Below are 18,517 nucleotides of genomic sequence, written 5' to 3' on the forward strand. Positions count from 1 at the left end.
AATGGTTACAGACTGAACCAAATTTGCTTTTAGCTGTTGACAGTGATTTGATCCTTATAAACATGTAGCTTGAGTTACAGATACAAACAATCATCAAAGAATTAACCTTTCATCAACAATTTAACAACCAATAGTTTTTATGCTGTTTATGCATATTTAATATCCTCATACAGATCGTTTTATGTGAATCCTTCCTGATTTATTTTATGTGACGGTAAATTGAATATCTTGGAGTTTCTGATTTAAAAACTGAGTTTAATTTGGACTTTGAGAATAATGGTTCTTAAACAGCTAATATATGATTTGATGAAGAAATTAGAAAAGCATTGAGTCGACTATATAGTACCTCTGCCAAGGCCCCAAAACAACCTCTCAAATGTTAGAAAAGTGAAAAATAAAATCCATTGCTTTCTCTGCATCTTGTCCAGAATTTTGTCCTTCACCCCTGCCCTACCATTCCTTCAAGTTTCAAGAAAATTGCAGGAGTGTATTTTGCATAATTGTACATCCAAACAGACAAAGCTAAAAAAAAAAAAAAAAAAACTCCACTTAATTAAAATAACCATTTGCTGCAGCCATGGATTTTTAAATTAGAAGTGGGGATTATGCTGGACTCTTACATTAGAATGCTTTTTGTAACTAATTGTGATTCATTTTCAGTTTCAGTTTGCATCTTTTTCTCTAAATATATGTGGGCTTTTCTTGTTCTGGCCTAAATAACATACTGCTATCACTAACTGGGGTATTGGCACTTAAACTCACCCCAGCTGGGTTTTACACCACACTTGGCTTTAGATCAGCACGCCTCGGCTAGTACTAATGATAATGAAGCAAGTTGCCCACAGCAATTAATGCACTTAGCTGCTAATGATGATTAACTGTGGACTGTATTTGATTTAGGAAGTTGATAAGCTGCCTCTGAGCACAAACAGGTTAATTAGCATCATGTCTCGATGATGGAGGCTTCAGAAGGAGCTGGTCCATTCATGGATGATGTGCATGGTTATGGTTTGCCCTTCATTACCTCTGATCCCTTGGTGTGGAAAATGTTGTCCTTGTTTTTTTGAATGTAAGGAGAAATGATGATGAAGACGTCAAAAAGCAAGCGCTGTCAACGTAAATCTCCAGAGGCTAAAAGGCATGAGAAGGCTTTCTGCTTTCTCCCGTCATCAATCTATGATGTATCCTGTCATGTAATTATCTGCCTCGTTGGATGACTTTTTGAGCCTTTTTTTTTCTTAATCATATCATTTAGTTAAGGTTTACACTTCCCCGAGGGCATCCGAGTGTGGTATGCTGTGTCACTCATACAGGATACAAAATAAACAATCAAGCGAAGTCGAATCGAAATGCCAAGAAAGGGGCGTTTCTGTGCATCTGCATGAGACGCTTTCATCAGCAGCGTATTTCATTTCACATTGTGGGGGTGTATCCAGTTGTTTGTAGCTGGGTGATTAGCAGCCGCCTCCCCGAGGGGTTGTCAGAATAACAGAGCTGAGCGAGGAGGAATATCTCCTGGCTGAATAACTCACATTAAAAGGCACGTTTCAATCCAAACTTCACATTAATCCCAGTGAAAGAGTCAAGGATACTCGTATAGTTTCACATACTGCATCATTAGTACAGCAAATTTAACCTGCCTCACTCCTACAACAGTTACAAAGCCCAAATATTTCATTAATGTACTTAAGGAGATTTTTCTGCATCTGCACTTTACTCCCTACATTTTGACACACATATCTGTACTTTCTATTCCTTACGGTTTCAAAGCAGGATCATTATTTTAGTTTTAATGCACTTGAGAGGAATTATCAATTATATAACTCTGTATCATTTCGTGCCTCTTCAACATTAAGTCTAATTTCAACCTAAATGGATAAGACAATAAACAGAAAAGGCAATCTCTTGGTGCATTTCATATGTGACAAGCGTGAAAACATGGTGTGAAATGTAGAACAAGACAAAAACAATGCAACAATAGACAAAGACACCTTCGTTTGTTTCCTTGATTCAGTGCTTATTTTTAGATAGGTTTATTTAATGCTGCTAATGTACACTGGCTTTTGAATAGAAATAACAAACATCAGGATCATGTGAGTTTTCATTGACCGTGATGAAAATGGTGTGAAAAACATAACATAAAACATAAAAAAGGAAGATAGGATTATGTTTTAACTTGTGTTGCACACACTGAAAACTGATTTGCACATTTGCAAGAGGTTAATATTCAATATTGTCAGTATATTGCTCTGTATTTGAAGTTAGAATGTTTTAATTTTAACATTAAATGAATATGTTTCAAGACTCACTATGCACAGAAACAGTAGAAATGACCTTCAAAAAGCTTTTTTTTTTACTTTTCTATTTTTCAGGGCTGGTACTTTTTCACTTTTACTGCAGTAATAAAGTGAATAAGTGCTTCTACGTTTACTAAAGTCTTTGCTTTGCATTTTCTGTAGTTTCTATAGTATCTGTACTTCTACTTAAGTAAAGAGTGTATGTCCTCAGAGCTACAATAGGGAAAATAAAGGTGTACAATCTAGTAAAATCAATTGGGAAATAACAGAACACATGTAACAGTGTATTGATACAAAATATATGTAACAGTATTTAATTATGGTATGATTGTTAAACAGATTACTTAAAGGATACATTGTCTGGATTCTTAAAAAGGCACCCATAATTGAATTAATGAACAGTGTTATATTTTTATACGGGTAAACAACATCTGCTTCATCCATTTCCTGGGGGAAAAGATGGACTTCTACTTTAGAATTGTAAATTCACATTCGTTTTTTTCCCACCTTTTTTCTGTTTTTCATTCTAATTTAATGCTGCAGAAAATAAAAGGTTATGGATAATTTTGTCATGCTTTTTGCATGACAAAGCCTCACACTGCCTGGCCAAAAGGCTAATAGGTAAAATCCTTCCACTGGATAATTATGGAAGTGATTAATATTTTTCATCTGTAACAAATTCTTTAATCCTCACTGATGCAGTAGCTTCTCATTTCTTAAACAACCATCAGTTTGATAGCGAGCATAAAGATAGGACTGGGTTTCAGTGGAAAAAGGTCATGTGGTCTGATTAGTCCAGATTGACCCTGTTCCAGAGTGTTGGGTGCATCAGGGTTAGAAGAAGAGATAGATGAGGGGATTACCCATCATGCCTAGTGCCCACAGTACACACCTGTTGGAGCAGTGTCATGATCTAGGTTCAACAACAAGGCATGCACTAATACTGATACCAGTACTGGGTATCGGTCCAATACTGAGCACGTATACTAATACTCATACTCATAAAAGAGCTCCGATACAAGCAGCAGGTACGCAGCAGCGAGGTAATGTCAGCAGTGTGGACATTTTTTAAAATAAACGACAGTAACAAAAGTAACGGTGACAGCACGTTACGTTAAAGACACAGACCGATACAGATAGAGCGTATTGTCCGTCCTCTGCGTACATTCCACACATAATTCTGTCAGTTTTCCAGGAGCCTTCAGAATGCGTACCCAGAACCATATAAAGATCATGTTATCTTATAAGACTCTTGCGAACCCAGACGGAGAAGCATTACCACTGGGAACCGTGGAGGTAGTGGATATTTTCAAAGAGCGACTGTGTGAGTTAGAGAAAAAACTACTGACATGTTTATGACAAATACCCTCATCAATATCAACATTAGCATCCACATTAGTATTACCTCCTCTGTCATCACCATTTGTTATTACTGACTTTCTTCATCTTCTCAAAAAAATTAACTTTTTTGTGGTATTTGTCCAGTATGGTTAATTTAGAGCAGCGCCCTCTGGTGGATTGAGCGAGAAACGCTCATTCCAATGCATTAAATGTCAGAAGCAGCACTTTGTTACAGTCAGATTAATGACAACGACAATAAAATACATTTTCAAAAGGAACTAAGAACTGAAATTATATTATTAAGTACTCGTATCGGTACTCGGTATCAGCAAGTACTCAAATGTAAGTACTTGTAAAAGTGGTATTGGTGCCTATCAGCAACATCTGATCCATAAAATGATGTAAATAAAGGTTGCGACTTTGCATAAGCTTATCAAAACGGTGCCATGGCGAATGCATGCTGTAGTCGAAGCAAAAGTCGGTTCAATAAAACAATGTGCGATTTGTTTTTTGACTGTAATACATAGAATATAATCTCTACAGCAGGTGTTACTTTGCGTTCAGAGTGAGTCCTGGGTAGGTACATTCATTTACATTCTAGATAAAAATAATAATGTTGAAATGATCCAATGTATTTACATAGAATATGTAATTCAGTTTGACTTATCTTACAGAATATGTTATAGTTTACATTTAAGGGGATGAATTCTGTGATCTGCAGTGAAAAGTGATCCTCCCAAACTGACTCTAACATAAGGAAAAGATTATAACAAGCCCAATAATGATCTAAAAATCAAGGTTGGGTGAAATCGAGCCGTCTATTTGAGTTTCTGAATGTTTTAAAACTTCTTTGACAGTGAAAAGAGAAACTGGAAAAAGTCATTATAAAGTGATATCGACCACTACAAACTGAAACTGGCAGATCCTGTGTGTTTAACCATCTGTCATGTCTATACTTTCAGTAGCTGTCGCTTATAAATATTTCCAAAAAATATTGTAAAGATGCAGCGCTTCTCTTCTCTTTGAGTTTCACTGTAGATTCATGCAGAGAAGAAACACCCTTTAAACCCTTGCTGGCAGCTATTCATGACAGTTTGAAGCAGATTTTTTAGTTGCGTGTATACTCGCCCTTCTGCCAAAACTGTCAAACAAAATCTCATCTCCTCACCGACACCATATTGACAGTAGCAACTAGCCTGCAGTGATATTAAAAGCCAAGTTTGGGCAAATACGCGTAGGGGTAGTTAACAGTGAACTAAAATAAGGAATGATCTGTAATGATGACCTCCAAACTTTGTTTTCTGACAAGTGCTGGAAGTAATAAATGTTTGAATGAATGTTATGCCCACAGCCAACGCTCCCGATGCAATATGCAGCACAGTTTTGTCGATTTCCATCACACAGTTTCTCCCTTAATAAACCATAATTGTGCCTTCATGCCCATAAAAAAGTACAAAAAACTATATTCTTTCCATTATCTCAGCCAATCGAATTATCAGTGCCATATATATTATACCTCATGGTCAATATGCAGCGGTTCTCTGGGGCCATCACATTTTTCTTCTTTGTATTTAGCTGCTTTCCTCCTTTATCTATGTTTCTTCCATTTCCACTGTTCATTGCTTTTTGTGTTTTCTCTATGCTTTCCTCCTCCTCCCTCTCGCATCTCTTCCACAGCCCTGTTGTTAGCAAACGGTAAGTCATCCACTCTTCATCACATTTACACTAACGTCCTCACCTCTGTGTGTGGTGCACTGAGTTGTGCATGATAAAAAAAAAAACTAAAATAACTTAGATAATGATGACTTAGATGTAGTGTATTTTGCCACCGATCAGGAATTTTAATTAGTACTCTCGTTCTTTGAGGCTTGATATTGTTAAATGTGCATGTTGTTAGCCCTTCGACTGTCATCCCTTTTAGTTGTTACAAACAACACATGCTATTTTGCTGCTCTCTCTTGCACTTAATGATGGATTTGCATGTTAATCAGAGGATTAATTAATCATAAATCCATAAATTATGTTCTCCAGTCAAGAGCAAGGTACAAACATTTGATAACTGCCAAGATAAAAACTTGCACTTCCGAAATTAGAAATTTAATTACCTTTGTGTGATTGTGTGTGTATATGCGTGTGTGCCTGTTTTTTTTTTTTTTCTTAGCTTGTCAAGGAAATTGTGTCATGCAGTGGTACAGCACAGAGTAGGAGAATGGCTGGCTAATCAAATTTTAAACATGAGCAAAAGAAATCCTGTCAGGACTTCAGGGTACACACTGTCTTGGGTGTGTAATTGATTTAGCCTAAAAGTGTGTGCATTTGGGTGCTATATGTGTGTACGTGACAGCACCGACGCATTGGTATATTATGCATGCCTGTGTGTGTATGTGCGTGCGTTTCCTGCCGACACAAACTCCTATCAAGGGGACTTGGCTGTGATCTTTAATGGCAATGTTAATATTTAATGTAAGCATGTTGTCAGCAAAGAGCAGCAGCCAGGGACTCGGGGCTCATATAAAAGATGACAAGGTCTCTGCACCAGGTGGCTCAGTGGGGGTGTCACACACAGAGTAGGATGAGAGGCCTTTGGATGCACAACCGCTCCTTCTTGATAGAGTTCGACAGCACAGAATTGATGTTATGCCGCTCTTTGTAGTTTGCAGTGCACCCAGGAGCTCTGTGCAGCATTGTGGCTCTTCTGTATAGCAAAGCCACTAGGACATGTCTGATAGGCAGATAAATGGATTGATTGGTGGACCCACTAGCCTTGGAAATAACTTGAGATTTGGAAAAAAAATGAAAAATGGCTTTAAAGCGGTTTGACAACAAAAGGGTGATGCTAAAAGTTCTTGATTTGTTATCATAGCATCTTATTTTCCCAGAATGTCTCAGCTCTACTCTCTTCAAGAAACTCTGCACAGCCTGTGTGTTTGGTTGGATCACTGAGCTGAGAGTTGTGTTACTGTAGCATTTAAGCGTTGGTTCACCCAAATCACCTGATGATGTTTCATGTCAGTTTTCTCCAGTTTCTTAATTCAAGATTTTTTTGCTTAATTCAATCAAAAAAAAATCTGCCAATGGAACAAGTGAAAATGATCTTGGTAAGATTTCTTGAAATAAGATTTTCAAGATCTGTTGTCTAAAAAGAAGTTCTTATGTCTCACTGAAAAGTTACTTTTTTAGGTGATTTTGTCATATTTTAAGTGTGATGAGATATTTTGACTAGAAATGAGGAAAAATACACTTGCTAAGATTTTGATTTTTTCCATTGTACTTGTGGGCCAGATCCACCCCGCTAAAGAGTCCAATCCAGTCCATGGGATGAATTTGTTAAATGCAGAAATTACACTGAAGACTATAACTGTCAAGGGTGTCAAAATCATTTTGGGCTACACACAGCCCAATGTGATCTCAAGTGGGTTGGACCTGTAAAATACTATCATAATAACCTGTAAACAATGATTATAGCAAGTTTTTAATTACATGAAAATGTTTATATTTACAAACCATCCTTTCACAATAAAATGTGAATAACCTGAGCATCCATGAACAACCTGAAATTTCTTAAGAAAAATCTGTGCAATTTTATCAATATTATGCCTGTTACTAATCCTTTTGTGGATTTATAGATCCACTGTGATCTGCATTTTGTCATGTACATGTATAAATGATAAGCTCGGACATAATATTGTTAAACTTATTTTTCTCAAGAAATTTTAGGGTGTTCATGTTATTCATATGTTTTTAAAGGATAGTTTGTAGATGTAAACATTTTAAACCTGAATGATACACTTCTGATCTAAGGTCTCTAGTATTTGTCGTTGTGGTAGTGATAAGGTGATGTACCCACTGAAAGCAATTTTTACCAGCTTTAACAACAATCTGCCAGGGTTGCTCAGTTTCCTGTTCGGTTGATCCATTAGAAGCTGAATCAACTTTACTCATCATGACAGGTTGTGTCAGATTAAAAAGTGTCCTACATCAGCAACCTTATAGTGACAACATCTCAGCCCCAAATCCAACTAGTTTTGCCTCAGTAAATGATATGACAACTTTTTTAAAATTTATTTATTTAACCTTTACTTAACCAAGAAAAACAGATCCCATTGAGATTAAGAACCTCTTTTTCAAGGGAGTCCTGGCCAAGAGGCAGCATGAAATACAACACACAGTTACAACATACAAAAATTTACAGGACAAGTCAAACTATGAAAAACAAGTGCAAGATATTATGATATTATTTGATTCTAAACAGACTAACAGTGACTAGAAAAGTGGAAGTGATTTACAGCTGAGCCGAAACCCGCAATGCAAAAAGCAATCACAGCTGAGCAGACGGAGCGGGAAGATACATATGGTGTATGTTGAGCTGGTTAACTAGAAAGTTCATGCACATTTTGGTTCAACATAGGAGGAGACATGATAGACTATACTGCACCAATGCAACATCATGGCCAAGCAAATGGAATAAATTACTGGGAAAACATACTCGACCCAATAGGTGAACACTGCGGGAAAAAAATTATAGCAAACCTGATTATGGTGCTATTTTAGTCTTGTGTAGTCAGCCCTATCCTTATAGCGCTGAAGGTGCTACTGCTTCACTCCTGGATCTTGTCATTATTCAGTGCCTATTAGTAGTTGTCAAACCAGCTCAAAGGTGCATTACTGCCACCAAGTGGATGGGAGTCACTACTGTCATAGTCATGTGCTTGGGTAGGCTCATTTCTTCTCTTCTGCGGAGTAGAAGTGCAGCACCTCCTGGTAAAATCTAATATATCACATCACTCCTGTGTTTGGCCTCATATCAAACTGATATGTAAAATTTTACACCAGCTCAACCCTATAATCGACCAACCAGGACTCAGCATGTGTAATTAAATATGACTGACTGTAGATTGGATCAGCCAAGGGGGTGCACTGCAGTGACTGACTGTTAGACTGTAGTCGTAGCTTTAGCCAGATATGACTGTCTAAAGAGAAGCAATTTCCATCACTGATGAGTCCTGTAATGTCAGTATACCCAGATGTCATGGTTCTTTCAGTCATTTTGAAAATGTAGATGTTTGGGTTGTTTGGACAATGGATGGAAATGTAAATAATCTTACTGGGTGCTGGATAATCAATATAACAGGAGTAAAACTAGAAAAAATTTGGCATATTGGTTTAGCTCCTGTATTAGGGTTTATTTCAGCCATTACATTTTACGTTTTTCCTCAGACTTCTAGAAAAATATATACAGACAATCCATCTTAAACACTGATAATCCCTTGGTTTTACCAGTCATCTGATCAATAATCTTACATGTATAGTATGTACAGTACTGTGCAAAAGTCTTTGGCCATCTTTAGATTTGCCGTTTTTGCAGGGTTGAAATGGGTATACTTATTTATTTGATTGATTGATTGATTGATGTATTTATTTTGAATATGAATGTCAAAACAGAAGAAAAATAGATATACAAAACATTTAAACACAAGACATAAGACATATAATACATATTCGAAAAGGAGTGAGAAGAAGCATAACTTATAAATTCCCATCCCTTCTCCTTAAATGATTAATAACAATAATAAGCTTCCAAGTCTAAACATATATATACTATAATATATTTATACTATAATGTGCCTGATATTATTAAATAATTTTGTTTCTGGTTTTATATTATCACGAACAAATATAATGTCATTTACATAAACACATAATACAATAACACATATATGTACATACATATTCATACACATACATATACATTTCTCATTCTCTTTTCTTCAGATACAAGATAATACAAAATGGGTCTTAAAGGTTAAAGTCACAATTTAGTGTGACCTCTGACCCCCTGACAAGAAGCAGAACAGAGTTATAAACATCTGACTTGTGTTGAATGAAACTTGGTATAAAACAGCAGAAAATGAATGCAATAAATCTTGTATTGTCAGAACTAAAAGATTTAAGACATGTTAAGTGCAAAGGGAAGTCACAATAAACACTACCACTTTGGTTTAAGAGACTGTTTTTACCCCTGAAATGTTATTGCTGAACATATTTCACATATGTCCTGATTGTATTTTAATACAGAAACTGAGAAACACATATAAGTGGTTATTATAACTTTACTAATTTAATGTTGGTCTATGACTTATGCACAGAATTGTATATAATTTCCAAAAGGAATGATTTAGACAATAAATTAATGCGTATTTACATAATGTGCAAGAGGCATATTTGGCACTATTCTCAGAATTTCAACAAACCATTAATTTTGGGAAATGAAAGTTGGGTCCATTTTTACTGGGTGGCAGAATATTTTAACACTGGATGCCACTAAACTTTTGCAAATAAACTCTAAAACTGAAAGAATATGAAGAGCTGGTCCCTGAGCATGGGCAGGATATGTAAAGTCACTGTGGGTAAAAATGGAACAACTATAAAAAAAAAACTAAAAACTAAAAACTTGAAATGAAAAAGAGTTAGATTTACACCCAGTATTCGCCTTTGCATTATTTGTGTTTCGTCCTGAATCAATAGACCATACAAGTTCGCCCGAAACTTAACTCAGCAAAGTTGGAATGCCACCAAGACACTCTCCACAGAGGAAGCTTTTGGAAAACAGAGGTAGAATAGTGAGTAAACATTACCACCATGAAATCCTGTAATTCTTCACTTACTGATGGTGTATGACAGATGTGACTTCATTTGAGTCTTGGCTCTGTGTAAATCCTGGACATTATAAAGGCTGAATAAATTCAAGCTGTTACCTACGAGCACCTTCTGAACAGCGTAACATGATAATCAGCCGTGCATCGTCTGATGTTAATTGCCGTCATCCTCACCGTGTTTTCTTTTCTCGTCTGTTTTCTCTGCTCAGATGTGCCAGACAGGAAGCTGACTTCAGATGAGGAAGAAGCCAAGCGGATCGCAGAGATGGGGAAACCAGTACTGGGGGAGCACTCCAAACTGGAAGTCATCATTGAAGAATCATACGAGTTTAAGGTGGGAAAGGTTACACTTCAAACAGTAATACAGCTGCTCACCAGTGTTTTCATGATCAGACCACTGTGGATAATAACAGATTTTACTTTATAATTTCACTGCAGAAAGAGACAGGGTTTATATGTGTCTTCTAATCACCTCAACTAAAAATAAACCCACCATATTGGTTTGTGGCGTGTGTTTTGTTTTTTGTTTTTTTTGTTTTTTTTGCTTTTTTTCATGCATCAAGCAAACATTTCTGCTGTCTGAAACTTGATGCCACTGCCACCATGTGGTGAAGATCATGTATTTCTGTTCATCTGATGTACGGCTACAAATTATACACTGTGAACAGGAAAAAAAAAAACAATGTGATTTCTGTTTTTTCTTTTTTTTTTTTTTTATGTTGAATCAAACAGAGCACAGTGGACAAGCTGATCAAGAAGACCAACCTAGCACTGGTGGTGGGAACTAACTCCTGGAGAGACCAGTTCATGGAGGCCATTACAGTCAGTGCAGGTAAAGTAAAAAAACACCATGATCTCTGCTCCATTTCTGAGCATATGGAAACACAGGAATGTTTAACAAGGCTAATGGGATATTTTTGTGTTACTATGTGTGGAAACTAAACTTCTGTTTTGACTATTTAGCTGTGGAAATGCAGCAAATGCTAAGGCAAGACAAACATGTATCAAACTGTCTCTATTACTGATTATTTTTTCATTTTATCATCATGACTTATATGAATATTGCATTAAATATTGAGATTTAGCTTCCAATATTTTATCTGCTGGCTTTAAAATATAAAAATCATATCTCTACCTCCTGAGTGACTTGGCAGGGGTAAAGTCACCCACAAACCAGAAAGTTGGTGATTCGATCCCCAGCCTCTGTCCACATGTCAAAGTGTCCTTGAGCAAGAAATCGAACAACAAATGATTGTCTCACTGATGTGTGAATGTGTATGTGTTTGTGTTTGTGTTTGTGTGAATGAATGTGAAAGGTGATTTGAGTAGCACAAAGGCAGAATAGTGTTGTTAAAAAAATACATACTTTTTAACACTTTTTTTTTATTATGGCTCTTTTTCTACATCTTGCTGAAAATCTTAGTAGCGTTATGACTTTGGAAAATGCATATTTTTATTTATTGAAGTAAACTACTAGAAGTTTTGTTGACAAATTATTTTTGACTCCATTCTTGCATTGATGAAAATGAGAATAAAAAGAAAAACAACATGACACTGCAGATGCTGTTAGAGAGAAACATAGACTAAAAAGGATCAACATTTAGAGGATTCCAGATGAACATCCTCTGACGGGTGATCTTCAGTCTGTTTGGAAGAAAAAAGAGCAACCAGCATCATTTGCATCTTAGAATATTCTTAATAAGTAACTTTTACCTTTCAAGTACTAGCATTAAAATAAGACAGGGCTCTTGAGGATCTGAAAATATCACATGTACATAATGGAAAATACTTTGTAATATGGGGCATCATTTGAAAAGTTCACAAATGGAAAAAAAAAAAACAACAAAAAACAGAATATCGTGAGAGCTGTTATCTGTAGACTGAGGCAAAAGTGCACAGCCAATGTTACATACAGCTTACATTTTAGGAAAGAGGAAAAAAGGCTATGGACCTGAAGGTAAAATGAGCTACGAACTTTCCGTCTATTTAAAAACATGTAGTTTTTTTAACAAATTAAAATGAATAAAACCCTGTGGCTGTTATTAGTCTGAATATGTATTTAGTAGCTGCTTCCTAAAATAGCAGGAGAAAAGGCCAAAGCAAAGAAGAGCAGCAGTGATAACACGCTCAAATTAAGAAACTGTAATTTTCATAATAAAACACATTCTCATTCTTCAAATATTATCAGTAAAATAAAGGAAAGCTGTAGAGGTTCTGAAATAATCTCATGTACGTAACAGAACTCGATCAGGTCTTCCTGCAGCCTCCGCCCAGATGCACCTACTGAAGGCCTCGCTTCGTCACTTTGGTACTGAAATATTTAATCCAGCGGCGCTCTTTATTTTTTCATGGTGCATCCGTGGCTGAAAAATGCATGCAGCTCACATGGCCTGACACTTTGAATCAGTGCCACAGCCTGTCTGTCCACTGAGTTTCCTGTGAGCTGCTGGGATGTAGAAGACGCCCTGCACCTCCACATCAAGAGGGTGAACACTTAACATTTGCGTTTTCTTTTTTTTATGCTGTTAGAAGCTGAAACTCAAATCCAGAAGAGCTTGAAGTGGGTACAGTTCATGTTTCTGACAGAGCAAAGAGATGATGTTGTGAGAGAATCTGCCAGTATAAGAATCTCTCTCTTGTGGTCATAATAGTTTAGCATTTTTCATTATTTTTTACAGTTTTATTTCATTTTGTCTATGTTTTCATTGTAGATTGAATTAAGCAGGCATGCTAGTTGTTTTTTTTTATGTTCATTCTCAATTTAGGATTATTAGATTTACATATTTAAAAGATATGTTACTATATATTTTAAAGGTGCAGTATGTAGGAATTATGTTCTAAGTAATTATAAAATGGCCTTGACTGTCACCAGACATTAAGGAATCATGTTCATTTCAAATACTGATATCACTGACAGTAGTAGTCCAGCCAGAACATTTGCATTTGAAAAGCTCAGTGTCAGCCCTGAAATGATGTTTATGTTGTTGTTGTGTGTTTTGGTCTGAGGCTCCGCCCATCACCTGTCTGCCACTCACCAAGTCAGTAGCCTTTCAGTATCCAGGTTGCCAGTTCCCACTGAGCTGCAGCTGGAACATTTCTGATCATAAATGTCTGACGTTAATAAACCTAAAAGGACTGTTATTATTCCCAAATACATCGAGACAAAGTGAGAAACAAAACAAGGATATGTATAGGAGATGATTTAGAAACATGGAGACAGTGGAAAGCAGACAAGAATTTGAAGACCAGCGCTGGGTCTCCCTTAGTCCAACCACCCGGTAAGAACCACTAAGAGCCGAGGCCATGGTCTCTTCACCTGGTCCCAGACCATCAGTCCCTTCTCCCGGGGCCGGGGTGCGGTCTCTTCTCCTGGCCCTGGTGAAGAGACGGTAGCGATCCGTGTTGCTTGTACTTCGTGGAAGGAAAAGTGAAACTTAAGGCTCATTACCCTTTTCCCTATCTCTTGAATCTTTGCAGACTTTCATTTGAGTGGGCAAGATGTTTGTCCTGGCCTATATATTATACTTATATATAATAAGTCTGGTGATGATTTTTTTGTATGAAATTTATGGTGTGGTGGCAAGGATTAGTGGAAACACTAGTAGTAGACGCTCATGCTGGATCTGGCAACCCCTAGTCTGGAGGGAGGAGGAGAGGATACCACGCTCTACAGTATTTTGAATGTGATTGCAGTACCAGTTTTGGCCACAATCCTACTTACGACACCTTTAAATATGATAATATAGTATTTAAAAGAGGTGACATATTAAAAGTCAAAAAACATATATTTTTTAGATAGATAAAAAACAAAAAAATATATCACTCTGAAAATGTATTAACTTGCAATAGATGAAAAAGAAAGCCATTAATTGTTATTAGAAAAATTGCAATCCACCAAAAATATTGGGTTTATGGGTAAAATAATTTGTCAAAGACAAAAACTAAAGCATTTTCTCTGACAGATTTTAGTTAAGTAGATTTTAGTTCATTATTGTACAGTAATAAGTGTACTTTTTATTTTTATCTTAGCTAAACACATTTATTTTCACATCCATTTTTTTTTATTATTTCTGTAGTTTTCTGTAATAATTCTAATGTTGATCTGTCTTGCATGGCTTGTTTTTCCTGCCAAATTTCTTTCTCCATGTGAGCAGCCAGAAAACCAAAATAGTTTTAAGCTGTAAATGGAGCCAAAAGCCTCAAGCCCACACTAACCTAAAAGTTTTTTTTTACCCAAAAAGTAAGTTTAGAGAACAACAAAAAGTGAAAGTTGTAAAATCAAAATGTAGAGAACAGTAAGAATAGAACAGAAAACAGAATCTGGTCTTGTATTATTAAATGAAATGAAATAAAATATTTAATTGTGAACTAACCTGTAAACTAAAGTTTTTAATTAGAAGAATAATAATTAAGAAAACACCTAAAACTTTCCATCAATTCAGTCACATATGCATGAAGTTCTTTTCTACTAATTGAAAATGAATTAAGCCCTGTGGCGGTTATTACTCTGAATATGCTTTCATCACACATTTAAAGTTAAATATACACAGTAACAACCTCAGGCTGAAATAATAGTGTGTCGTCCTTAAAAAGAAGCCAATGTGCCACTTTCAGTATATCTTGTTCTCTTTCTCCCCCTCTCTGTCATCCCTTATCTCCTGCTGTGATGCTTATCTCTCCACTGTTTTCCAACTCTGGCTCTTCACCCTCTGGTCTCTCTCTTCATCTGTCTTTTTTCTTTCTTTTCCTGTCATACTCTCCTCTTTCCTCATCCACTATCTCGCTCTGTCTCTTCTGCTCCTTGTCCTTTTGCTTAATATTTACCTCCCTCCTCTCACCCTTCTTTCTTTATCTTTGCCAAAATATTCTGCTATCGCTTCATCCTATCTTACTCTATTCTCTCCTGTCATCCCATTATACTTCCATCCATCCCACTTTTCACCCCCCTTCCTCCTCCTCCTCCTCCTCCTCCTCCTCCGACTCCAACCCCCACTCACACCAACTTCTTCCCAGAAGATGAGGACGAAGAGGACACGGGGGAAGAACGGCTGCCGTCCTGCTTCGACTATGTCATGCACTTCCTGACCGTCTTCTGGAAGGTCCTGTTTGCCTGTGTTCCACCCACGGACTACCTGAACGGCTGGGCCTGTTTCACCGTCTCCATCGTCATCATCGGTCTCCTCACGGCCGTCATCGGCGACCTGGCGTCTCACTTCGGCTGCACCATCGGCCTCAAGGACTCAGTCACCGCTGTGGTTTTTGTGGCACTTGGCACATCAGTCCCAGGTGAGTCTGAAACACTGATGGACAATAACTAAGGACTGTTACTCAAGTACTTACAGGAAAAAAATTTTTGGACACCCCATGTGATTTTGATATATTGCATTAAGAATCACTCTTAAAGGAGTGAAATTTTGCTTTTTTAAATGGAATTATGCATTTTAAAACATTTCCCTGTGGTCTACATAAACTGTAAATGCTCTGCTTGGGTCTGAAGTCTTCATTAATTCAACTCCACAGGTCCATCTTCAACCCTATCTCTGAGTAATGACACCAGAAAGGTCGTTTTGAACACTGGCCGTTTAAATGCAAATGAGTCACTTCATGCCCCACCCCCTCCAGGTTGTTGACTGTGCTTTCTGTCCTGTTCAGCCACTTGAGTTCAATAATACAACTAACAACTGAACATTTTAGGAAATCTTCTCAAAGTTTGGACATATTTTCAGTTTTTACTACAACCACTGCTGCTGATAAACAATTATGTCATACTCTGAGAAATGTTCGTCAGAAGTCTTGACCTTATATGTGCAAATGTCGTGTCATAACTAGTTATAAAATGTAACAAATTAAAAAGGAATTGAAACAGGTTGTAGAAATCCACTCGATTTTTGCTGGAATGAATATAAATATAGTTTTGCAGCATCTGGAGGGTTCAAATTCAAACGTTTGGAACTATTAGGATCCGAATACACAAATAAATGTACCAAAGACTAATAAAAGTGGGTTTAGCAAAATATGACCCCATTAAGTTACTGAACTCTGCAATAACAACAATTAACAATAAACCCCCCCCAAAAAATTCCATTTGTACGTGTCTGTCTGATGCAGCCACACTTTTTGAAACATAAAAAAGATTTTTCCACAAATATTTCATGATAATATTTGAGATTTTGTGAAATTTTAAGGGTGTCCAAAAACTTTTTGCCACCACTGTATATTTCTAGTTCATACAGTTTTATGGATCTAATCCACTACATCTCCGAGACACATACTACACTTTTTATGCTGTTGTAATTGTTTGATTGCTATATTTTTGTTGTTACAGCTTACAGTTTTCCATCCCTTTCTACACGTCTTCAAATACACTATATGGACAAAAGTATTGGGACATATTGAATTGAGGTTTTTCATCGCTAACAGGGACTGAGCTACAAAAACATAATGACAGATGTCATCATATAATTTATTTTGTGATAAATGTCATTGCAATAAACCTTTATGTTTTGTCCCTAGAGTTAATTTGTTTGTATTATCAAAAATGGTACAAAGAATTTGGTTTTTACATCACTTTTTAATTGTTTTAAATTCCACTGCCAAGTTTCTGAAATATTTGTCATGTTCTGACCATAAATAGTCATTTTTATACACAAGTGACTGTGTGGCTTCTTCAAATCTCACTCAGAGAGAAAACTCATCCTTTGAGTTTAAAAGAAATATTGTTTTACCGTGATAATTAGAAACTGACATCAACATTTTAAGCATGATCATTTTTCAAATCAACAGAAATGGGAAATCTACAAGCTGCAGGTGTTATGTTTCCCAATATTTTTGCCCATGTATTGAAATAAGTTGAAGGATGATGTATTCCTATACAGGTTGATTACCTCCGCCAAGGAGTTTATGTTTTTGCCAGGATTTGTTTGTTTGTTTGTCTGTTTGTTTGTTTGTTTGTTTGTCTGTCTGTCCGTTAGTGTGCAACATAACTCAAAAAGTTATGGACAGATTTGGATGAAATTTTCAGGGTTTGTTGGAAATGGCCTAAGGAAGAAATGATTAAATTTTGGTGGTGATCGGGGGTGGGGGGGCCCACGGGGGGGGTCACTGATCAGCCTTGGCGGAGGTCTGCGCTCTCCGAGTGCTTCTAGTTTGAAATACATTGTCACAAAGATGAAACATGGGCTGTTTTTTGAGCTTTTTACAGATATATGACTTTTTGGAGATATGTGGTTTTCACAGTGATGCTAGAAACATGTGACAGTCTTATGTTATATAATGCATTACTGTAGATTAAACTACTAATCGTGTATAAAATTAGCTCAAACTTCAACATCTAAAGTAGTGAAGTATAAGATACACGTTAATGCAGCAACAAAATCAATCCTAAAACATCATATATTATAGTTAAATGCTGACAAGGACTTATTTACCACCCAGTGACCACTTTTTGCCAATAATAATAATGATATACAAAGCATTACTGAAGATTAAACTGTTAATTAAACTACAAATTATGTATAAAATGAGCTCAAACTTCAACATCTAAAGTAGTAAAATGTAAGGTACACATTAATGCAGCAGTAAAATCAATCCTAAAACATACATTATAGTAAATGCTGACAATGACTTATTTACTACCCAGTGACCATTTTTTGCCAATAATACTTACATCATACTTTTCTTGGGGAGGGTTTTGACTGATGCACCTTTACTTGTAGTGTAGTATTTTCACAGTATTAGTACTTTTACTTCAGTAAAGATCATGAATACTGCTGTCCTTTTTAATACAATAATAGTGGTGCTGCATTATTTGTCCTATAACTGTATGTTATTTTCGTGACAGTGTAGTGTAGTGAATGTGTAGCTCTTTTCTGTACTGAGAACATTTTGCAGACCATCTGACAGCAAATATGCTTTGTCATCCAAATGGAGAATATTCTTATTTCCTCCAAAATGGCATTTTGACCCAACAGAAACAATATGTTTGCAATGCAATTGTGTCAGCTTTTTTTGTTATTAAAGGTCCTGTGTGCTGCATTAATAAATCATAACTGCTTTCATACTGAGAAAAAAAAGATATTATGAATATAGCAAACAAGCACGGCTTTATTCATCCTACACACACATCAGCAGGTGGATTTTGTCGGAAAATAAACATCCAGTGTGGTTGTCTATTTAAGGCCAAACTGATCAACGTGGAATTAAAGAAAAATGTCAACACCATTT

The 18,517-nt window shown here is 36.4% G+C and overlaps 1 protein-coding gene across 2 annotated transcripts in view; it reads left to right on the forward strand.

Moving 5' to 3' along the window:
- Nucleotides 1–18,517, forward strand: part of slc8a3 (solute carrier family 8 member 3) — a 167,997-nt gene that overhangs the window by 143,962 nt on the left and 5,518 nt on the right. Inside the window, exons 4-7 of one of the 2 annotated variants that reach the window (XM_030127446.1) lie at nucleotides 5,316–5,333; nucleotides 10,504–10,628; nucleotides 11,027–11,126; nucleotides 15,311–15,580. In XM_030127446.1, coding sequence (XP_029983306.1) covers nucleotides 5,316–5,333; nucleotides 10,504–10,628; nucleotides 11,027–11,126; nucleotides 15,311–15,580 — 513 coding nt within the window. The remainder of the gene's footprint in view (nucleotides 1–5,315; nucleotides 5,334–10,503; nucleotides 10,629–11,026; nucleotides 11,127–15,310; nucleotides 15,581–18,517) is intronic. The other variant, XM_030127448.1, reaches the window with a different exon arrangement.

The sequence above is a fragment of the Sphaeramia orbicularis genome, chromosome 22 (assembly GCF_902148855.1).
Source record: "Sphaeramia orbicularis chromosome 22, fSphaOr1.1, whole genome shotgun sequence".
NCBI classification, from domain to species: domain Eukaryota; kingdom Metazoa; phylum Chordata; class Actinopteri; order Kurtiformes; family Apogonidae; genus Sphaeramia; species Sphaeramia orbicularis.